This window comes from Heteronotia binoei, chromosome 2 (assembly GCF_032191835.1).
Source record: "Heteronotia binoei isolate CCM8104 ecotype False Entrance Well chromosome 2, APGP_CSIRO_Hbin_v1, whole genome shotgun sequence".
Taxonomy (NCBI): domain Eukaryota; kingdom Metazoa; phylum Chordata; class Lepidosauria; order Squamata; family Gekkonidae; genus Heteronotia; species Heteronotia binoei.
Genome location: NC_083224.1, coordinates 44,748,260 through 44,766,941, shown reverse-complemented (window position 1 = coordinate 44,766,941; position 18,682 = coordinate 44,748,260). Strand labels below are relative to the sequence as shown.

Below are 18,682 nucleotides of genomic sequence, written 5' to 3'. Positions count from 1 at the left end.
ATATACTGCCCCTCCACCAGCCAAAACCAACCTGACACAAGACAGGAGAGCCCTGGGTGAGTGAACCCTGCTTGGGCTGGCTACAGATCCAGCCAGCCCAAGCAGGCCTTGCTCACCTGGGGCTCTCCTGGGCTGCCCCCCTCCTCAGTCAAAAGGCCAGCAAGCCACCCACTGCCTAAAATAACATAAGAAGTGGAGAAAGGGTGGCGTGGGCTTCTCCAAAGGTTATTGAGGGCTGTTGGGGGCGTGGCAAGGCCCCTGGTTGCTGGCTGGCTGCCCACTCTCCTAATCCAGGAATTGTTATGCAGCTGCACATACTACTCAATGGACAAGGGAGGTGGGAAGGAGGAGGGAGAATCCTGAGAAAGGTTCAGGAGCTGTGCTCCTGTGAGCTCCCGCTGACTTCAATGCTTGGCCTTATATAGCATCCCGTACCTATGATGGAAAAGCCCTGTGGCGCAGAGTAGTAAAGCTCCAGTACTGCAGTCCAAGCTCTGCTCACGACCTGAGTTTGATCCCAGCTGGGTTCTGGTAGGCGGCTCATGGTTGACTCAGCCTTCCCTCCTTCTGAGGTTGGTAAAATGAGTACCCAGCTTGCCCTTTATGGTCTGGGACCTGCCTACCTTAGGGACCGTCTCTCCCCACATGTTCCCCTGAGAGTGCTGAGGTCGGGGTCTCAGAACCTCCTTACGATCCCTGGGCCAAAGGAGGCCCGTCTGAAAGCGACCAGGGACAGGGCCTTCTCGATTGCAGCTCCCTGTTGGTGGAATCAGCTCCCGGAGGAGGTGAGGGCCCTGCGGAACCTTGAACAGTTCCGCAGGGCCTGTAAAACAACCCTCTTCCGGTTGGCATATAATTAATTGTGATCGGAATGCCTGAATATTAAATCTCGAACATCAGATTATTCAATACTGGAAAATTTGAAAGACTGATTTAAGGAAAGATAGCATAGTGTATATCGATGTGAGTTTTATGTATTTTTAGGTTTTTATGTATTTTATTGTATAATTATTAACGTATTTAAACTGATCTTTGTTAGCTTTTTTTCTGTTGTAAGCCGCCCTGAGCCCACCTCGGTGGGGAGGGCGGGATATAAATCGAATAAAATAAATAAATAATAAATAAATAAATAAATAAATAAAGTGTAGATGACTGGGGAAGGCAATGGCAAACCACCCCATTAAGAAGTCTGCCATGAAAATGTTGTGAAAGCAACATCACCCCAGAGTTGGAAATGACTGGTGCTTGCACAGGGGACTACCTTTACCTTTTACCTATGATGGATATTCCTCATCAGTCCACAAGCACTCGCCTGAACATGTGGACTCTAGTCTCTCCTTTTGTTTTTTCCTGTGTTCCACATCCCTTTGTTAACCACTGATGGCTAAAGCAATAGCTTTTCCATGATATCTCCAGCTTCTTGATAGCAGCCCCCTACTGGTGGAACCAGCGGCTGGAGGAAGTTAGGGCCTTGCAGAACCTCACCCAGTTCTACAAGACCTGTAAGACCACACTCTTCCGGTTGGCCTTTAACTGATTCTTAGTCACCGTTATCGTAGGAGAAATTAAAGAAATACTGAAGCCATCAGAACTGAAACAACACCAAATGGTATTAACAACAGATGGTTTTTAACTGTTGAATTTAAATTATGATGCATTATGTTGTGAAATGGTATTGTTTATTGTGATTTTATTGTTGTGAGCCACCCTGAGCTTGCTTTGGTGGGGAGGGTGGGATATGAATTGAATTAAATAAATAAATAAAATATCTTTGCTTCATTAAATGATGGGTGAAGACATCTCAAATTGTGGGGCTTATGTAGGAAAAGGAAAGGGAATTCCACATAGTTCACACTGGCCTCCCTGAGGATATGGGGCCTCACTTAACAGCAGGTGGATTGAACTATATGGCCTTCTGGCTTATTACAAAAATAAGCTTAAGCCATACATACACAGCCTCCAAGAAAAGCTGCCATGGGAAAGACTACAGGTGTAGAGTCAGCACAGATGGAGAATGAGACAAATTACTTAGTAACATATGGAGCGTGATGAGAAATTTCAGGATGCAGCAAGTTAGAGATGATAGCACAGTGGAAGAGGATTAAGGATGGAGGGATGTAGCAGATGGCAATATTGGAGGAGAAAGGATGCAAGGATAAAGCAAAAGAACAGGAAAGTAGGTCCCTGTGTCATGGCAGATGAGTTGAGTTGAAGTTCAGGATGCAGAAACTGGAGATACTACTCAGATAAAAGAATGCAAAAAGGAAGGTCTGTAGAAATGAGACATGGTGATTTCATTCTTGATGCAAAAGAGAAGGAGCTGCACATCTTCACTGAGAGACCCTTAAAAGGGAAAGCTAGTGTCATTCTTAGTAAAGCTGAAATGAAATTCTGCATCTGTTTGAAAGGCAATAAATCTGAAATTATAGAAAGCTGATGATAATTTCTCTTCTGAAATCCATGGCAGGGCTACTGAGGAGTGCAGCAACAACTGACCAGTAGAGCGCCATGTTTGCAGTTTTAAAATAATCAGATTCAATAAAAATAGAAACTGGAGTGATATATAGTGAAGCACGCACACTAATAGATTCACAGAGTTGGAAGGGACCTCCAGGGTCATTTAGCCCAACCCCCTGCACAATGCAGCAAACTCACAAATACCTCCCCCTAAATTCACAGGATCCTCATTGCTGTCAGATGGCCATCTACCCTCTGTTTATAAACCTCCAAGGAAGGAGAGCCCACCACTTCCTGAGGAAACCTGTTCTACTGAGGAACTGTTCTAACGGTCAGGAAGTTCTTCCTAATGTTGAGCGGAAAACTCTTTTGATTTAATTTCAGCCCCTTTGGTAATAGATTCCTTGGGAAATACTGAGTAAAGTTGCCATTTAAGAGAAGAAAAAAAAGCTTCCCCAAAAATTGGAGGGGACACAGCAAGCTCATCAACTGTTGCCAGGCAAGAACAATCTTTAGTCTAACCCCACAGGGCAATTCTAGTGGTTTCATCAAAAGCTGCATCCACTGAACTGAAAATGAGATGTTGAGCCCTTTGGAATAATGTTATTCACATGAACCTCAAGGTGTTCATGGTCTATACACAAACTTCTCCCTTCAAGGACTACAAGTTGCTATAGGGACATGATCAGGTTAATTTCTGGCCCTCTTCCCCCACCCCCTGCTTCCCCCTTCAACTGATTCTTTGCTTGGCCGGAACATTCTGTGGTCACCGTAGTGTGCTCAGCATGCTCAGGTAGATGGGCTGCCCCTTTTCACTGCTATCCAGAGAACAGAATTGTAGGTGCAGATAGAATCAAATATGATGAAATCCACATTTGCCTATAAAGCAGGATACTTCTGCAGCTCGTACATTGTAAGCTATAGCCCTATTTACCCTGCCTGTACATAACATCCTGTATGTAGATGTACGGATTTATTTGTAAGAAAAAGCCAACACATGTTCACTTTACAGCTGAAATCAAGGACTAGTCTCTGCATAATTGTCTGATTATAATAGGACTTTCTCTCCCATGTCCTGAAAAAGCCAGTTGCTGTATATGTGTTGAATAACGTGAGAATTACTCAACACACATATAAAGAAAAGCAAGTGTACACTGTACATGGATTGCAGATGTGTTTACTGTGAGATGAGATCATGTGTGACCAGAGAGGTGCTTTTAGGGTTGCAACTTGAATTGTTTCCTGCCAGAGCTTGAAGCATCTGCAGGGAGAAATGGGGAGAGGACTGGAGGCACACTGACACAGTGCTGTCACAATGACATCACTTCTGGCAAAAATGGGAAGTGATGTCATTGGAACACAAAGTTTCACAAATCTTAGAGCATCCCATGATGGCACTTCTCTCTTGTGCCGGAAGTGACTTGCTTGCTGCTCCCTAAATGCTCCCAGGGGCTGCTCTCTGCAGTTTGGCAAGCCCAGGTGCTTTATACATGACTTGATCCAATCAGCAAACTATGAAGAAGGGCCCTATCCTATTCCATACCCATTGAGGCTGTTAGTTGATCTGTTGCAGGAGAAGCTGCTAGTTTCACATGTTCCTGTAAACCAAGGCAGAAGTAGCTAGACTTCAACATGGCAGAAACAGCATGCATATGTGGAATACTTGGACACAGAGAAGGAATGGGAGGGACCGTGGCTCAGTGGCAGAGCATCTGCTTGGGAAGCAGAAGGTCCCAGGTTCAATCCCCAGCATCTCCACTAAAAAAGGGTCCAGACAAGTAGGCATGAAAAACCTCAGCTTGAGACCCTGCAGAGCTGCTGCTAGTCTGAGTAGACAATATTGACTTTGATGGACCGAGGGTCTGATTCAGTAGAAGGCAGCTTCATATGTTCATATGAATGCCCATAAACCTGATTTTGGCTTAGAGAGTCAGATCTGTCTTCTTGCCTGATTTTCCTTCACTGATTTCTGCTCTTCAGCTTAGTAAAGAAAACGACATTGAGCATAGGATGGCTGCATGTGATCATACAAGAGCACTTTCTCATATTTTGGGCTTGCTCTTGTTAACACTTTCCTAAAGCTTGGTTACAACTGCTGCAAGGGGTAACGAGTCCATATATCACTGTAGATTTCTGATGTAATATCTATGTTCCAACGACATCGCTTCCCGTTTTTGCCAGAAGTGATGTCATTGTGACAGCATTGTGCCAGTGTGCCTCCAGTCCCTTCTCCATTTCTCCCTGCTGGTGCTTGAAGCCCTGGTAGGAAACAAATTTTGTCTCATGGAGGCATTTTCTGTTAACTGGGCAACAAAAGCAGACTACCTATCAAGAACTGTCTAATGCAGGGCAGTGGCTTGCCATTGCCCTACCAACAAAACCAGCTGTATCTCCAATTTTGCCACATGGAGTCACAACTACCACAACATGAAGAAACAGTGCCTCAGACCTTGTACAGAGTTTCTTTGTCACTTCACCTGGTCAGGAAAGGCTAACTTCTGGTGCCCCACCCTGCACTGATAATGTCACCAAGTCACATGGGGGGCACCCAGTTTGGCACACCCAGAAAGCCAGCACCCTAGGCAATCACCTAGTTTGCCTAGTGGCAGGGCCAGCCCTGCACCAGGTGGGATATTAAATAGAGGTGAGAGCAATTGGCTCTTTCAAGACATGGCAGAGAAAGTCCTACTTGCCTATGGCAAGGGATACGTCACGCAACTGCCACAACATAAGGAAACAATGCCTCTGAGCTTGTGCAGAGTGTCTTTGAGCTGTGAGACCAATCATTTACTTGCAAAGATATTAGGTAATTACAAAATCAGAACACTGCCCGTCCATCTTTGGGAAGTGTTCCATTCATCCAGGCCAGCAACGGCATTCTCAGTGACTGCAAAGTTCTTCCCAAGAGACTGGAAAGCCAAGCTCCCTGACTAAATTCGCAGCGCCTGGCTTTCCCTTGCTGGTAGTCTAAACACTCTTCTCTGAAACAGCAGCTAACCCTATTGGAGGGAGGAGCGGGAGGATTTAAGTGAATGAGCACATTTCTCAGTAGCGCTGCTCATCTAGTGCCAAACAGCTGAGTTAGAGAGACAGACAGAATGCTGAAACTGAAAAGGGTGTCTTCTTGGGATCTTCTTTAGTGCCATCCATCAGAATGATGGGGCACTGGGTAAAAAGAGACACATTAAATAATCATTACAATGGTACTAATGTCCTCCAGAGGGGCAAACTACAAACCTTGGAGCAAGGGTGAAAGCTGCTTTAATTTCTTGCTGGTACTGTGTGCCTTGCCGTGACCTGGACAGCCCAGGCAAGCCTGATCTTGGCTGCTAAGCAGAGTTGGCCCTGGCTAGTATTTCGATGGGAGATTTTCAAGGGATACCAGGGTTGTAGCACAGAGACAGGCAATGGCAAACCACCTCTGTAAGTCTCTTGCCTTGAAAACTCTATGGCGGGGTGTTGAACTCATTTGTTGTGAGGGCCAGATCTGACATAAATGAGACCTTGTTGGGCCGAGCCATGTCGGGCCGGACTGTGTGTATACCTATATAAGATTAGGTAGCAGAGATATAAACTTTATAAAGGACACAGACTAACACAATTAAAGATTTTTGAAAAAAACAATAAAACCTGCTTAAAACATTAGCACTCATTGGTCTCAAAGGTGCTTTCTTTGTATTTCTCCCATGGGATCCAGGGAACTGGGCAAAGGAAGCTCTGGCTCTTTCCTTCCTTCCCCAGGGGACCAGGAGGAGGAAGAGCATCAGCCAATAGAAGGAAGAGAGGATTGGCTCAGTAGCTCTGCTGTGAGATTAAGACAGCCTGGCAAAGCAAGCTCTCCCTTCCCACTTCCTCCCCAAGGGAGGAGCCTCAGCCAATGGAGAAAATAGAGACTTTACTCTATAGCTCCTGTGCGATTGAGCATGCCTTGCAAAGCAAGCTTTGATGCAGAAGGAAGCAAGAGAGGGAGAAGGAAGCAGATGACATCCCGTTGCTCAGGAGCCTGATAGGAGCTTTCTGAGGGCCTGATTTGCCCCCCAGCCGAATGTTTGACATCCCTGCTCTATGAGGTTGCTGTAAGTCGGCTGTGATCTGAGGTAGCACTTTTCACTGTGTGCCTTGGAGAACTTAAAGTAGAAGATGGCTCTTTAAATGAATCAATTTCTTACCAGTCTTACTGGTATTTTATCCCGTCATAGCAACTTACTTTTTCACCCATAGCGACTTACATTCGCAACTTTTGGAGAGAAATTGTGGTCATTTGGGATTTCAGGCCATCCTCACTTACAATGGCTCATCATGACAGTGGGAGGAAGTGACAGAGTTGCTTTCCACTGTATGCTTTTAAAAGAGGGTGAAGCCCTGAAAAAGGGCAAGGCTGTGGTGCAGTGGCACGACATCTGTGCAAAAAGAAAGGTTGGGGAAGAGACAGCTAGACACGAGGAAACTCAACAGGAGGACTCATGGCACCCATGATGAGGACCTCTGGGTTAGGACATTTAAAAGGACAAAGAACCACTTTGAAACTTTCACAAACTCGCCTTCTGTGGGATTTGTGTTAAGCTCAATAAATATTGTGTGGGCTTAAAGAGGAAGCTGGGGGAAAGAAACTTAAGATGCTTGCAGATGCTGGGGTACTCGATGGGGTCGCTGATTTGACAGGGTGCTGTAGCAAATGATCAAAATTAGAGCAGGTCAACAACAACAAACTACTTCAGTATCCCATTCTAGTGCACAACAGTGAAGAGTTATCCAAGATCTCAGGCAAGGGATGTTAAGCCCCTCTCCCAGCTTTTTCTAACTTGCAATGAACTTGACCACACTCTCCTCCCTGTGGTGTTTTATCCACTTGCAGCTGCTGGAATGGCCTTGGGTCAGCCATAGCTCTTGCAGAATTGTCCTTGAAAGGACAGCTTCTGTGAGATCTCTCTCAGCCCCACCCACCTCACAGGGTAGAAAAAGATAAAGGAAATTGTGAGCCACATTGAGTGGAGGGTGGGATAAAAATCCAAAATCTTCTTCAACCTAATATAGGCCCAGGGAGCCATGATTTGCCCACCAGGGAACTTTCATGTATACAGGTCAATATACGCAATTTCCCCTACAGGACAAACAGTAGCTCCCTGGGGCAATTTCAGGTATGGAAAACAGCTCAGAAAGGAGAGGCTTAAGCCCCTTTCCCCACATGTTGAGGTCCAATCTTAATTGAGTCAAGATGGGCCTGAGAATTTCATTTCAGTGTCTGGAATGTCCAGAACAGGTCTCATTTGGCAGGATTTGGGACAAACATGGAAACAGCAGAATATGTTGTTGAGCCTTAGGGATATGAGTTTGACCCAGGAGGTAAAGGGCCTCAAATGAATCAGCTTCAGAAAGCCAGCATGGTGTCACGTTGAAGTTGTGTGGTCAGTGTCAAACTTGTATCCAGGACACTCAGGCTTGTATCCACACTCGTAACAAGGAAACTTATTGGGTGACCTTGGGCCAGTCACACACTCTCAGCCTAACCTACCTTGCAAGGTTGTTGTGAAGATAAAATAGAGGAGAGGAGAATGCTGCAAGCTGCTTTGGGTCCCCACCATGGAGAAAGGCAGGGTACAAATCAATGAATTAAATAAATAAAAATAAGGAGCAAAGATGCTGTATCTTATTTTGGGAGGAGGACCCATAGCTCAGTGGTAGATTGCATGGTTTCTTTGCATCAGGATTCCAGCTCAGTCCTTGGCATCTGAAGCAAAAAGGATCTCAAATGAATGAATTCCCCAGCTGGGTGCACACCAGGAAGACTCTGCACAGCCAATGCAGACTGGAATGTTTTGTTTTGCTTTCAGTTCAGCCAAACTGAGAGTACAAGAGACCTTCTCTGCAGAATAAAAGAAGCATGTAGTACGGGTGGGCACTGCTCCAATATCATATACTTTATCATGCTGGCAGGGAGTTCCATGGTGGACTCTACAATTTGCCATTTGCTAAATTATAAAGAGCCCAGTAACACCTTTAAGACTAACCAACTTTATTGCAGCATAAGCTTTTGAGAAACACTTAAAGGTGCCACTGGACTATTTACTACTTTGCAGCAACAGACTAACATGGCTAACTCCTCTGGATCATTTGCTAAGAGAAGGTGAAGAAGCACTACATGGGTTCACATCAGAGCGTGTGTGGCTTGTGTGGACTAGACTTTGATTTCTGATGAAAAAGACACACAAGCAATTATCCACTAGAGCAAAAGAGCATGACCATTTTACTCTTCCAGGCATCTCCCACACAGGAGAATTTGGCTCTTGCACATGAGCACACTAGGCACACATCCTTACATTGAATGGGACCACTCATCTATCAAGGTCAGCACTGTCTAGCTGGACTGACAGCAGCTTTCCAGGCTCTTGGGTAGAGGTCATTCACATCACCTTCTACCTGATGTTACTTAAGATGCCAGAGACTGAACCTGGGAGCTTCTGCGGGCCAAGCAGATGTTCCACTGCTGAGCCATGACTACTCTCATGAGTCATTTTTAAAACTTCCAAGTCAAAGACAGGGAGAAACACATACATTTAACATTGGGGAGTTTCCAAATAAGTACAGTATAGCAGGAATCTGGTGCTAAGGTCATGCATATTCTGTGCAAAGGTAACCCACATCTTGTGCTATGCAATCTGGGAAAGTTGATCTGTATCAGTTACATATATCAGGAACATTTGGATATGTTTGCTTTATTTTCAGTAACTTATTCTGCTTCTTCAAGCAAAGCACTAAAGCCCTGATCAATGAGCACTGAAAATCCTGCTCAGCCTACTATCTGGGTCCTGAGAAAGGTGAGCGGCAAATGGATTTCATCATCACCATCATCTTAGCATCTCTTGAGGAGGGATGGTAGCTCAGTGGTAAAGCATCTGCTTGGAAAGCAGAAGGTCTCAGGTTCAATCCCCAGCATCTTCAACTAAAAAGGGTCCAGGCAAAATAGGTGTGAAAAACCTCAGCTTGAGACTCCTGGAGAACCGCTGCCAGTCTGAGTAGACAATACTGACTTTGATAGACCCAGGGTCTGATTCAGTATAAGGCAGCTTCATATGTTCATAACAGGCATTGCCCACAGACTTTCAGGCCTATTTTTGCAGTGACTGTCAAGTCACAACCAATTTATGGTGACCTCAGCAAGGGCTGCAAAGGCAAGTAAGAAGGATTACCACCGCCTCCCCTCACAGAATCTTCCTTGGTAGCCATAAGAACAGAAGCACATAATAACAGCCCTGCTGGATCAGATCCATGGTCCATCTAGTCCAGCATCCTGCCTCACACAGTGGTCAACCAGTTCCTCTGGGGGTCCAACAACAGGCCATAGACGCCAAGGTCTCCCATCCAAGTACCAAATTCATTTGGCTTCATTCTGAGAGCTGAGGAGATTGGGCTATACCACACCATTCCATAATCCTTTTTCAGACTAATTACTTCTAAAACCCAAACAAATGATAAAGAGAAATATTTTCAGGGTGCCAAAACATGGGGCACAATTCTAAATGTCCCTGCCCACAGAACCCAGGAGTACTTCTACTTTAAAGAAGAGAGCTCCCAATTCAGTTCAGACTTGTCCTTCATTTTGCTTCTATAAATGAAATCTTGTCCATCTTACCCAGGCCTCGGATTCAGCTGGAGCTCACAGGAGCCCAGCTCTTGAAGCTTTCTGACAGTTCCACCTCCTTCTTCCCACCTTGTCCATTGAATAGTAGGTGCAGCTGCATAACAATCCCCGGATGAGCTCCACCACCTTTTTTCCTACAAAACGACCCCTCATCTTACCTATGCATATGTTTAGGCCTCTGAATGCCACCACCTGCAAGCAGCAAACTTCCAGCTGATTAGTTATTGAGCTCCAGCAGAAGAGGACAGTGATGTGAACACAGAAAACTGCCCATGAGTCAAAACATTAGTTTTTCTAGGTCAGCATGGGCTCCTCCCCACAACATTCAGCAGAGGATGTTCCCAGCTTGGCCACCTGAGATCCCTCAATTCAAGATGCAGAGGACTAAGCTTCTGCACGCAAACTATGTGTCTGGGGACCCACCTCCAGGGAACAAGCGTCCTTCTCCCACTATCACCTCCTGCAGCCTTTTCATCCTACCTCACTTCTCCTGACTTGCATGAAGGGATTGGGAGAAAAGGAGACTCTCCATGCTTAGTAGGGTGGGATTCATGACTTGTGCCGCAGTCTCCAGGACACTTTCCTAGTAGTAAGCCACAGGAGGTAGTGGCAGCTACAAGCATGGATGGCTTCAAGAGGGGATTGGATAAACATGTGAAGTAGAGGTCCATCAGTGGCTATTAGCCACAAGGTATAGATGGAAATCTCTGTCTGAGGCAGTGATGCTCTGTATTCTGGTGCTTGTCGGGGGGGGGGGGACAACAGTGGGAGGGCTTCTAGTGTCCTGGCCCCACTGGTGGACCTCCTGATGGCACCTGGTTTTCCTGGCCACTGTGTGACACAGAGTGTTGGACTGGATGGGCCATTGGCTTGATCCAACATGGCTTCTTTTATGTTATGTTATGTTCTAAGCCATACTGAATAACCTTGGGCTTACCCCTGAGTAGACCTGCTTAGGATCACTCCTTTAATGTCAGCACATCTCATGCCAAATACCAACTCTTTAGTAAATTTATCATGTGGCTTTAGAAAGAAGCTGCTGTCTACTGTGACGGTGGCAGGTGCTGTCAACTCACAACTGACCTATGGTGACCCTGTAGGGTTTTCAAAGCAAGAGACATTCAGAGGTGGTTTGCCATTGCCTGCCTTTGTGTCATGGCCCTGGTCTTGCTTGGTGGTCTCCCATCTAAATACTGACCAGAACTGACCATGTTTAACTTCCAAGGTCTGATTTCAGGCTCTCCTGGACCATCCAGGTCAGGGTGCTACCTTCCTTATTTCAGACCAAACCCTGCCCCCTGCAAACTCCCTGCAGACAGATGCTGCTACTTTGGTTTTCTTCTACAGCGTCCCAATAATCATATGTGATTATTTCTGAGTTCCTGGCCTACCCGCTTGTTCTAGGCAGAGAGCTCCAACTGTTACACAGCGTTAAATGGGTTGCAAATGAGGCGTGCATGCCAAAACCAGAAATCTCTTTCTTGAAAAGCACATGTGTGGATGTGTCACCCTGCACTGATAGGGCTGCTACAGTTGTATTGCGGTATAAAGCAGTAACCACAGCAAACGCTGGTTCAAAACACAGGGCTGCTTGCAATTTCACTTGGAATAAACACATCCCCCACCGGCGGCAGGGCTTCGCTGACAGTCTTGTTCTCCACCTACCCGGCGTCTCCTCCCCCTCCTTCACCCAATTCGGAAAGGGCGCGCGGTGCGCTGCCTTCCAGCGCAATCCTACGCCTCCGCGGAGTTCCTGAGGTGCCCCTGCCATGCCTGCCGGGTGCAAGGCCTTTCGAGGCGGGCAGCTCTGCACAGGGTGGGTTGCACTGTCGGCGGAACAACACAGAGAGGGCTCGGTGAACGGAGACTGCTCAATAGGTGGCAGCTATTCGTTGCATACGAGGTCAATACCGACGAGAGGCTGCGCTCTTCAGCCCAAGCCGAGCGCGGCGTTCTTTCCCGGCTCGTTCCTGCGAGCCCGCCCGCTGGACAGTGTCAGGCCAAGAAGGGAGCCCGGAGCGCCACGAATCCTCCCTCCGGCCGCGGCCACGAAGGCTCCCCGCAGCCGGAGGAAGGGCAGGTGAGTTCCGCTGCTGCCTTGGGCCAGAGGACGGCGGCGCCCTCCTCCATGGCTCCACCCCGCTTAGGCGGCAGGCGCAGCAGTCGGAGCGCTCCGAGCCAGAGCTTGCGAACCTGTCCGGCGGCGAGCGGGTTTCTCCTGGCTTCCCTCCCACCTGTGGGGCTCGCTCGCCTGCAACGCTGCGCGCAGCCCGGTGGTTCAACAGAGCGCAGGCGGGAACGGTTTCCGCAGCTTTGTCGTCCCCCCCCCCAAAAAAAGGAGGGAGCACGGGGGGGCCCGTTATGCCGCATCTTTGCCGCTTTCATATCGAGAGCCGTCATCTACCACCACACAGCCCCGAAGCAGCTGCTGCAAATACATTTTCTCCGGGGTGGGGAGCAACCTCACACCGAGACTCCCTTCTTCGCTTCCCCCCCCCCGCCCCCCTTCCCGGAGCATTCCGGAATGCTGAAATCCATATGAATTCTACAGATCTGTTTTCGTGGAAGGGAGAAGCGGGGCGGGTGGAGAGGGAGAGAGAGAAAGAAGGAGGCCAAGGCAAGCGGTCATGCGCGCGACCAGAAAGCATCTGAGCTCCACTTTGAAACCCATGTGCAAAACGCGCCCCTCTCAATTCAATCGCAGCGCCAACGCAGCCCTTTCTTCGGCTCATTATCAGCTGACTTTCCCGCTTCGACTGACCAGCACCAACGCTGAAATTGACCAGACACTCCGCAGCGCTTGGCGAACATCGATTCCTTTCCTCGCCTAAAAGCAAGCAAGCAAAAAAAAACCCCAAACCCCAAAGCAGAACGCACGAGAGGCCTCGGTGGGAAGAAGGCACGGCGGGAGGGCTTACTTGTGTTTCCCCAGGGGTTTGCCCGGAGTCAACTGGGGGCTAGAGCCTGAGGTATAGAGGTTGTATCTGTTGCCGTAAGGGATGGGCACCGGGTGGCGGTAATAGGTCCCCTTGGCATCGGTGAGGCACACCAGCGTCCCGACCCAGAGCAAAGAGAGCGAAGCGCAAGGCAGAGCTTTCCCGGAGAGTCTCCTTGCCCTGTCCATGTTCTCCAAAGGCGAGCGGCCAGAGATGCGCTCAGCTACCAACGCGGCTCCCCTTCTGGTCACCAAGGAGCCGCCGAGGCCGTCGCGGGAGCCACTTTTGCTCGCTGCTGCCTTCCCAAGTGCGGAGGGTGCCGAAGGGCGGGCGGGCGGGGGAAATCCCTCTAGGACAGACGGGGGCTTGTTGCGCCCTGGCCCCGCGCAAAGTCCATCCCGGGATCTCCTAGGACGGGCAGGTCCTCTCGGGGAACGGAGGCGGGGGCGAGGCGCGCCGTGGGGGGTGTCCCATCCAGGCCCCTCGCTCGGCTCTCGCTCGGGCTGCCTCCCCGGCTCAAGCCTCTCTTTTGTACCTTTCCTTGCCGTTCGCCTTCCTTCAGCCAGCCGGGCTCGCCTAGTAGGGCAGGGGAGAGAGAGGCGGGTCCCTCGCGCGGGATTAGCATAATATCCCATCCCTCTCCTCCTCCCGCCGCCTGGCCTTGGAAACGCTCAACCGCCGCCACCCCCCCCCCCCCAAACCCCAGGGGACAGCCAGCCCCCCGCCGAGCAGCATCAAACAAATGCCTTCAAAAGAGCGAGAGGAGGGGAGGGAAACCAAGGCAGAGACGAGGGAGAAAGAGGCAGAGGGCGAAGAGGAGCAGGAAGGTGGACCCAGGGGCGCGGGCTCTTCGCCTGTGCCAGTCTTGTTGGGTGGGTATGCGCGTGAGATTCATTTCAGACCTCTTTGGTACCCTCATGATTCAGCACCTCTTTCTTCCTAGCCCCCATGGTATCCGTGTGCGCTGCCCACTGCCAAGTCACCGGTAGTCCGCAGGCAAAAAGGATAATGGATTTTGCAGTCGGCATAAGGAAAAATGCACATTCCCTCGCACCAAGCCCCCTGCTTTTAAAAAAAACTCTCTGCTCACTCTTCAAGTTTGCACCCTTATCTGTCAGTCTTTAGCCTGCTGTTGACCCCTGTGGGGCTGGGGTTGACTGAGGATCTGGAAGGGAGATCAAGGTTTGCATGTCCCTTTGTCATGGAAGAAGAAGAAGACCCTAGATTTATACCCCATCTTCTCTCTGAATCAGACTCTCAGAGCTACTTACAATCTCCTTTATCTTCTTCCCCCACAATAGACACCCTGTGATGTGGGTGGGGCTGAGAGGGCTCTCACAGCAGCTGCCCTTTCAAGAACAACTCCTACGAAAGCTATGGCTAACCCAAGGCCATTCCAGCAGCTGCAAGTGGAGGAGTGGGGAATCAAAGCCAGTTCTCTGAGATAAGAGTCCACACAAGTAACCACTACACCAAACTGGGAGCATGTGGGTGACATTGGGCAAGTCACTCTAACTACCTCACAGGTTGTTGTAAGTGTAAATTAGAGAAGGATGCAAGTTCCTTTAAATCCTAGCTGGGAAGAAAGGCAGGGTATAATTTTTTAAAAAAAACATGAGGGTAATAGTGGGAGGGGTCATCATAACTCAGTAGTGAGACTTTTCACTGCTTCAGTACCTGGCATCTGTCCTTGATGGATATTGGGTGGCAGAGCCCTTGAGGCTGTTTTCCACTGGCAAGGCACAGGTGAAATGGTCTTCTGACCGTCATCTTCATGACTATGTAAAAGGCCAGTTTGGGATCTTGGCCTAGAAAGACCTGATTTCAAATCTGGCCATGCCTACGTAGCTTTGGGCAAGCCTCAGCCTCAGTTTCCCGTCTTGCAATCAGTTATCATGGTAACTTGCCTTGCAAGGCAGTTGGACAGCTGAGCAACAAAGAGCATTTTGCAAATGTGAAATGCCACTGAAAGAAAAATGCCACAGATTTCTTTTGACAGGTGCCCAGATCGCACTTGACCAGGACATAAGGCATTGCTGGACACCACAGAGTCTCATGTGGCACTTAATCTGGATTTTGCAACCCCCACATCCGCAATGCTTACAGAACCATAGCATCAACATTGGTATCTCAGAGTATGTGCAGTTTGAAATTGCCTTGCTACCTCTTGCTATGGATATATGGCACAAGGATGGCTCAAAGCAATGCAATGGATATGAAAATGCCTGGGCATTATTACCCCACCCTCCCCCTGGGAAGCATTATCTCACCACTGCCCCCAGAAAAAGCAGCAAGATTCTACAGTAGTCTTTGTCTTTCCTCTGTGCCATTTGTCCTCATCCAGAATGTAAGAAGAGTCCTACTGAATCAGATTGTGAGCCGCTCTGAGACTCTTCAGAGTGGAGGGCGGGATATAAATCTAATATCTTCTTCTTCTTCTTCTTCTTCTTCTTCTTCTTCTTCTTCTTCTTCTTCTTCTTCTTCTTCTTCTTCTTCTTCTTCTTCTTCTTCTTCTTCTTCTTCTTCTTCTTCTTCTTCTTCTTCTTCTTCTTCTTCTTCTTCTTGTAGTTCATCTAGTTCAGCAGTCCATTTCCTAGAGTGTTTAAAATGTGGGATTTGCTGGCAAAGGATGTCATGATGGCCACAGGAATAATCAGCTTTAAAAGGAGATTCATAGAGGATAAACCTATTAGTGGCTCCTGTCATGGTGACAGAAGGGAACCTCTACATTCAGAGGCACTAAACATCTGAATCCCAGAGCCAGGAGGCAACATCAGGGGAAGGCCTCTATGCCCTATAGCAGACCATCCAGATGGATTGGATGGCCACTGTGTGAGACAGGATGCTAGACTAGATGGACCATTGGTATGATCCAACAGGACTCATATGTTCTTAATGGCCAATGAATCCCTGGAAAGCTCACAAGTTGGAGACATGAAGGCCCAAGCCCCCCTCCTGCTGTAGCTCCCTGCAACTGGCATTCAGAGGTATAAACATTGAACTACTGATGGACCTATCCTTCATTACTTCCTCTGCCATGGAAAGATCAGAAGAACTTCCCTGCAGATGAAGACCCATCTAGTCCAGCAATCTTTTTTCAAGCCAGCTGGATTTCTCAGGAAGCCCACAAGCCAAGCATGCACAGAGATCCCTCTGTTATTCCTTATTAATTATATGATCTTCAACAGTTAGTGCCTATGCAAGCATGGAGATTACATTTATCAGGCAGTGTGGGCTCTGCATGCAGTTCTTGGACCCAGGTTATACTGAATCACATATTTGGGCTACCAAAGAAAGTTCACAGGGACATGGTCCTCAGAATGTACACAAGTAATGTACACTGACCCTTCCTACATGGCAAACCAGCATCCCGACCCTGTCCTACATGGTTTTAAATGTAGAAGTCATTTTTGGAAGCCCTCTTTAATTATCATAATGTGCTGGAAGTGGCCCTGGATCTTGTGGCAGGCTCCCAATCCCCATGCTAGCTGCCATAACTGAGAGCCAGCATTGTATAGTGGTTAGAGTAGGATCTCTGCTTTGTGAAGCTTGAATGGTCAGTCGTGGAAAGACCACAGGTGCTGCAACGGGCTCTGGGGGAGATGGTTCAAAATCTAAATCTGAGGCAGAAGGCAGAACTGAGAGGGGCTGATTCAGCCTCCCAGGGCTCCTTTCACACATAAGTGGGAGTTCAACTGCCTACTTCTCTGGTGGTTTCAGCTATTCAGCTTCCTTCTTGTCTGCAGCAGACGAGGAGAGTTGGATTTATACCCCACCCTTCACTAGGAGTCTCAGAGTGGCTTACAATTTCCTTCCCTTCCTCTCCTCACAACCAACACCTTGTGAGGTAGGTGGGGCTGAGAGAGTTCTTCAAGAACTGCTCTTGAGAGAACAGCTCTGAGAGAACTGACCCAAAGTCACCCAGCAGTTGCATGTGGAGGAGTGGGGAATCAAATCCAATTAGAGTCTGCTGTTCTTAACCGCTACACCAAACTGGGTCTCGAAATCTGTACTCTGGTCCATAACAGAGAGATAATGAATATTAAATACATGAAATTAAATTGACTGATTTTATTATGTGATTTGTTTTACTGGATTGTATTGTGTTGACTGGTTTGCTGCATAAAGCCTTGAGCAGGTCTGGAGAGGTGCTATATAATTTTCCTAAGTAAAGAATAAATCATAATAAGAGAAGAAGCCTACTCAGATCTCTTCAATAGGGTCTATACCCAGTAAAGGGTTCTTGGGATTGCATTGTAAATTTGTTGTGTAGACATACCAAATGGAAATATTAAAAGCTGTTTTCTAGCTACAAGTCTGGTGATAGTTTTGTTTCTTGCCCCCTGCCCTCACTTCACTTAGCATTTGTAACCCAGTATGGGTTTGGGGGCTAGGAACATAATTTTCTTATTCATTCTTACCACAACCATGTAAAGGAGGTTGCTCTAAACTCCTCCTTCATAGACTCAAACCCATCACTATGCGATTAGAAATGCAATCAATTTGAATCCAGGCCCAAATTCAACATGCTATCCATTCTATCATTCTATCACCTAGGCCAGGAGCCCACCAGGCAATGCCCATGTAAGTTAAATGGCCAGTTCATCCCAGCTGGCAGCTATTGCCATGAAATATTCTATGGATGGCTGTAAGAAGTGAATTCAGGGTCAGTTGGGGCCACATAAATGTATGGTGGCCCATAATGAATTAACCTACTCAAACACATCTCACTACAGATGTTTCATTGTGGTTCAGCTCTTTATCTAGCAGGAGGTGAGGTGGAACAGTGAGAAAAATCAAGTGCAGGTGAGACACATCAGAAAACACAAGGATGATTGAACTCCTTGGACTCTCACCAACTATTTATCTGTGCCAGCCAGAAACTGGAAAGTGCTAAGCACCAAATAGTCCTTCTTGAGTATAGATTCTCTTCAACTCTTTTCTATTCACACAACCACTTCTCTTCTACAGCGCAGCAGTATCTCTAGTCATTGGTTGGTGATATTCTTGTGGAATTCAGCAAGGATGCTGAGAGAAGTTTTTATAGGTCAAGGGCAAATCTACCCACTGAAGTCCCTTGATATATGAGAGTCGGAGCAGAATAATCCTTGGGGATGGACCGGAATTTGTAAAATGATCCAACACGCTTTCAGTTCTCTAAATACAAGCAAGATGAAAGCTATCATTTAAACTGGATTTGTAGTTTTCTGGTGGCCAGAAGTGAAATATGTGTTTGACTCTAGTGCCACATATCTCACCATGGGATGACTGCAAATTTTTTTTATCTGGTCAACAGAATTCACTCTGAATTGTAGAATTTTTCAAAAAATGTCTTTTATTTTCTATATGGTGATAAATCCTGCAAGCATGGATGCGGCAAAATAATCTTCTTTTCTTGCGCTGCTCATCCAGCCACCCACAAACATATTTTAAATGGTTTATCTGTATTGTTTAACTGGTTATTTAAAAACCTTTAATGCATTGTTCAAACTGCACAGAGCATTCCAATCCCAGTAGGCTTTAAAATAAATGAACAAGCATGTTGCCCTACCTAGTCTGGTCAAGTTGTTAATACTTCAAAAAAAGGGGGGGGGGGAGAGAACCTATAAATAACACAGATGTCTTGCACTAACAACTGTGACCTTTTGTC

At 47.4% G+C, this 18,682-nt stretch overlaps 1 protein-coding gene across 1 annotated transcript in view; it reads right to left on the bottom strand.

Moving 5' to 3' along the window:
- The window catches only part of EMILIN3 (elastin microfibril interfacer 3), a 30,128-nt gene extending 16,883 nt beyond the window's left edge, over nucleotides 1–13,245 (bottom strand). The window contains exon 1 of the mRNA XM_060230913.1: nucleotides 13,015–13,245. Within this exon, the coding sequence (XP_060086896.1) occupies nucleotides 13,015–13,220 (206 nt within the window). The 5' untranslated portion in view covers nucleotides 13,221–13,245. The remainder of the gene's footprint in view (nucleotides 1–13,014) is intronic.
- Nucleotides 13,246–18,682: the final 5,437 nt, after the last annotated feature.